The following is a 5000-nucleotide window of genomic DNA, read 5'->3' as shown; positions in this document are numbered from 1 at the left end:
CATTAACTACTGATATTGCTAGGAGTCTTTTGAGGCAACCCACTGCCCTTCTACCCAAATTCCAAAGTAAGGAAGGTGAGGATTTTTTGAAATTCATTAGAGAATTTGAAACCACGACCCAAAGTTTTAATTATCCTGACAGGGACTTGCTCTTACTTTTGAAACAACAAGTAGAAGGTAGGGCTAAATGTTTACTTGGCTCATTGGAGGCCGACAAACAAAGTTACAACGATGCCAAAGACTTATTGACTAAGGCATTTGCCTCGACTGAATTACGAAAATCGGCTGTAATTAAGAAATTAACTTGTCTAAATCTCAAAGAAGGAGAGGACCCTTTTGTCTTCTTTTCAGAACTTAGAAATATAGTCGAAAATTTCAAATATTTGCATATTGATGTTGAGGAGGTTGTTAGATATTTTGTTTGGTCTGCAATGAATGATAGATTTAAGTCTCATCTGGTTCATATCACTAATGTGACTCATCCATCATTTCAGCAAATTGTAGATAATTTCTTTACAGCATGTGAAAGGTATGAACAGGGTCAGACGAAAGGTAAATTGTCTGTCAGGGATAAAGTTTTAACTCATTCAAAGCCATTACAGGAAAAGACTAGTGCCATGGCTCTTAAAACTAAGACTGTTCCCGCCAAAGCTTGTAATTTTTGTTCCAAGGCCGGCATTTCTGACAATGATCATTTAAGTTACAAGTGTACTAAGTATGCTACCCCTTCTGATAAAATTTCTTTATTAAATTTGCATAAAGGTTGTGTAAAATGTGGTAATTTCAATCATTTCACTAAAGCATGCAAGTTCAGATTTCGAAGACCCTGTTCACATTGTTCGCAGTATCACATGGAGTATCTTTGTGGGAAACTTAGTCCTGACAGGTGTAATAGTAAAGAAGAGTCTTCCAAGGAAGCAAGCAGTGGGATAGCAGTATTGCCAAATGTTACCACAGGTTCAGTTCTCCCTACTTTCACATTTTGTGTAAATGGTCAAAATAAGGATTCAGGGTCACAAAATACTTTTATATCTAGCAAGTTAGCTTCCTCTTGTAATTTAAAGTGTTTGACTACCAATGTTAAACTTACTGTGAAAGGGTTTAATGGTCAAAAGGAATATTCTACTAGTCTTGTTGAAGTCCCTATAAAGCTGGGGAATGAAATCTTTGCTATTTCTGCTCTAGTTGTACCCTTTATAAACCTGCAATTAAATTTACCTTGTCTTGGTCAGGTAGTTGGTATAATGCAGAGTAGAAATTTTGTATTTGCTGACAAGCTTTTATCAGCCAATTCCCAGGGCATTGATGACGTTCAGCTTTTGTTAGGAGTAGATTTTTCACATTGTCTTTTGGGAAGAGATGTCGTGATAGGGAGTCCTAATTCGTCTGTGTATATTGAGACTACTTCAGGAATAATGCTTATGGGGAATGTTGATAGGTTCCTAATTAATCTTACTTCACTTAATGGTAAAGATAATTTAGCCTCGAAACCACTAAGGGGCGAAAATTCTAATGCTGAAAAAGGTACATATAATATCCCTTGCCATTCTTATTTTCTAGCTACTACTGTATCTATTAACGATGAATTTAACGAGCTCAATGACATGACGACAAATTGTTCAGTCACTGTACTTTCAGATAATAAAACTATTATTGATAGGAAACTGCAAGAAGCAACTGATCAAATCCTGAATATGGAGAGCCAATTTTATTTGAACTATGATCAGAAAGTTTACAGTGATGAATCTAATCAGCTCAATAATTCTCTCGTGGATTACACTTTGAGAAATTTGCACACGAGAAGTGATGGACGTATAGTTGTTCCCTTGTTATGGAATGGGAAGGTATCACACCTTCTTTCGAGAAATGAGTCTCTTTCCAAGGCTATTCTTCAATCTAATTTGAAAAAGTTACTTCGTAAGAAAGGTTCCTCACAGTTGGTGGATAACTGCATAAAGGAACAATTAAATATGGGAATTATTGAACCAATTTTTGACTTGGAAGTATTTAAGGCTGAATACCCTAACTATTCATTCTTACTTCATATGCCAGTTTTTAAGCCAGAAAGGGAAACTACGAAATGTCGCATAGTGTTTCTTTCTAATTTACAGGAATCCTATAAGAAACTGTCATTGTCACATAATCAATGTATGTATGCTGGGCCTAACCTAAATCAAAAGCTTTCATCTGCATTTCTTAATATTAGGTTTGATGAAAAAATTTTAGTTTTTGATTTGAAAAAAGCTTTCAATATGTTGGCTTTAAGTGAAATTGATCAGTCTAGACTATTGTTCTTTTGGTTTCGGAATGTTAGCGCAGGTGATTACACTCCCGTTGCTTATAAAAATGTCAGGCTTTCATTTGGACTTCGGTGTAGCCCATTTCTTTTGATGGCTTCATTGTATTATATGTTAATATTAACTTCCAGTAATGATTCAAGTATTGATGAACTAAAGAAACTTATTTACGCCTTAATATATATGGATAATGGTGCTATTACTATGAACAGCTCTGATGCCCTGAGGTGGGCCTACAAGCAGTTAGATGACATATTCAGACCCTTTAAATTTGAAACTCAGTAGCTGATAACAAATGATATTGATCTGCAGTCTGACATAGATCAGTCAGTTCTTACTCCTGAAGTCAATAAATTGTTTGGGCTTGAATGGAATAGACTTTCGGATGATATTTTCACTAGGCCAATTAACCTTGACCCAGGAGCTAACACTAAAAGATTAATTCTTAGGTCCATTGCCTCCCAGTTTGACATTTTTGGTTTCAACTTGCCTTTATTTAACCGATGTAGGTTTTATATGCATAATTTGCAGTGTCAAAAGGGTTTGAATTGGGATCAGACTCTTAACAGTCAACAGCTCAAAGACTGGAGGAATATCTGTAGGCAATGTAATTCATCGCCCCCTCTCAAAGTAACTCGGTTTGTGGGTCGAAGGGATGGTGAGTATAATATAATTGTTTTTACTGATGCCAGTTGTGACATATATGGGTGTGTCATTTATCTACTGAATGTTGAGTCTGGCAGACTTACATTTGTTAATGCTAAAAATCGGTTGGTTAATACCCAATTGAAAGGTAAATCCATACCATCTTTAGAGATCCACGCCATTAATTTAGGAGTTGAACAATCTATTGATCTTTATTTGGATCTTGCTGGTCCCAGTTGCATAAAACCTATAAAGGTGACAAAGATTTGTCTATTTTCAGATTCTTCTTGTGCCCTGCAATTGTTAATAAGTTCTTCTCTTCAACTTAAGAAAATGAACCAATGTTCTACTTTTGTAATGAACAGAATCTATAGCATACAAAAACTTTGTGAAACATATTCTGTTCAATTTGGGTTTATTAATGGCAAGGAAAATCCTGCAGATATGGTAACCAGGTGCACGTCATATAAATTGTTGATGAAATCTTAGTTTTCTTTCAGGCCCAAACCTGACTAATATTCGGACACCTGAAATGCAGTTCACTATTCCTAAAGAGGGTTATCTTTCAGGAAATTACTTGAATATTTCTAATGTTCCTTTAGTTAAGAGAGAATGCTTGGTTAATATTTCAGATTTTTCAGATTTCAGAAGACTGGTTTTGCTGTACCGTCGGTGTATAATATGCATATACAAATGGAAAGCTAAAGTGTGAAGGGAAGTTAAGGTACAAGAAAAGAATTTTTTCTCTTTAGCTCTTGTCCATTTGATTTTGAATGATCAACAAAATCACTTTGCTGATGTTTTAGAACATTTTTCCAAAGGTTTTTCTGCAGTAAAGGATATACCAGGTATAGTTTCTCAGTTGAATGTGTTTGTTGATAACGATGGCATTTTGAGAGTGAAGAGCAAATTTAAGAATGAGAAAAAATTTCCTATTCTATTATCTAGGGACAGCCATTTAACTAAGTTAATTATACTTGATATTCATCATAAATTAGCTCATTCTGGGTGCTATGCTGTTCTCGCTGAACTCAGAAGACACTATTTTATTCCTAGAAATTTTTCATTGGTAAAAAAGATTTTGAGGCAATGTGTTCACTGCAAAAGATTCAACGCAAGACCTGTTAATTTAAATCAAAATTGTTACAGGGAATTCAGGGAAGACCCACCAGCTGTACCTTTCGGCAATATTTTCGTTGATTATATTGGTCCTTTTACAGTTAAGCTGGAGAAAGAAAATGTTAAGGTATGGCTATTATGTTTTACTTGCACTTGGTCTCGTGCAGTTAATTTGAAAATTTGCAGAACACTTAGTGTGCCTGATTTTCTTAGGGCATTTTCTATTCATTGCTTCGAATTTGGCATTCCACAGTTGTGCATTAGTGACCTAGGGTCACAAATAGTTGCAGGAGCTAATGTTATAACTTCATTTTTGAATGATCCCCACACTCAATTGTATTTTGAGGAGAGAGGTGTCAAACCTTTGACTTTTCAACAGTATTTTAAAGGGTGTAGTCAGTTAGGCTCCATGGTCGAGGTTTGTGTCAAGTTAACAAAGAGGCTTCTATATGGGTCCATCAAGAACAATATTCTTTCTTTCTTTGATTTTGAGTTTACTGTATGTTAAGTTGTCCACTTGGTAAACAAACGGCCAATATCTTTTAAAGAGGCTCTTAGGGATAGTGCAGCGGAAGACCTTCCTGAACCAATAACTCCCGAAATGTTAATAAGAGGCTATGAGCTTTCTTCCCTCAATATCATTCCAGATTTATCACCTTTACCTGAGGATGAAGAATTTGTTCCTTGTGGAACTACTAATAACTTTGAACAGTTGTCTAAAATTAGGAGTAAACTGTTAGATATTTACCATCATGAGTTTTTGCAGACCCTTTTAAGCCAGGCAGTTGATAGAAAGGGTAGATATCACCCTGTAACTCATCATCCTCTAAAAACAGGTGACATAGTTTTACTTAAGGAAGATAATACGAAGATTAACAACTATCCTCTAGGTCGAATAAAGGAAATTTTCACAAATGATATTGGGGAAACTACACATGC

General features: G+C 35.4%; 1 protein-coding gene across 6 annotated transcripts in view; it reads left to right on the top strand.

Moving 5' to 3' along the window:
* Window positions 1-5000, top strand: part of LOC137647023 (uncharacterized) — a 7969-nt gene that overhangs the window by 1737 nt on the left and 1232 nt on the right. For all 6 annotated transcript variants that reach the window (XR_011045516.1, XR_011045515.1, XM_068380134.1 and 3 more), the window contains one exon: window positions 1-5000. This exon is cut by the window's left edge; it is cut by the window's right edge. Coding sequence is in view for 4 of the 6 variants with exons in the window: in XM_068380134.1 (XP_068236235.1) it covers window positions 1-2582 (2582 nt within the window). In the remaining 2 variants the exon portion in view is untranslated.

The sequence above is a fragment of the Palaemon carinicauda genome, chromosome 9, assembly GCF_036898095.1.
Source record: "Palaemon carinicauda isolate YSFRI2023 chromosome 9, ASM3689809v2, whole genome shotgun sequence".
Lineage (NCBI taxonomy): Eukaryota > Metazoa > Arthropoda > Malacostraca > Decapoda > Palaemonidae > Palaemon > Palaemon carinicauda.
The sequence above is the reverse complement of the archived record's forward strand: the minus strand, read 5'-3'. Positions and strand labels throughout refer to the sequence as shown.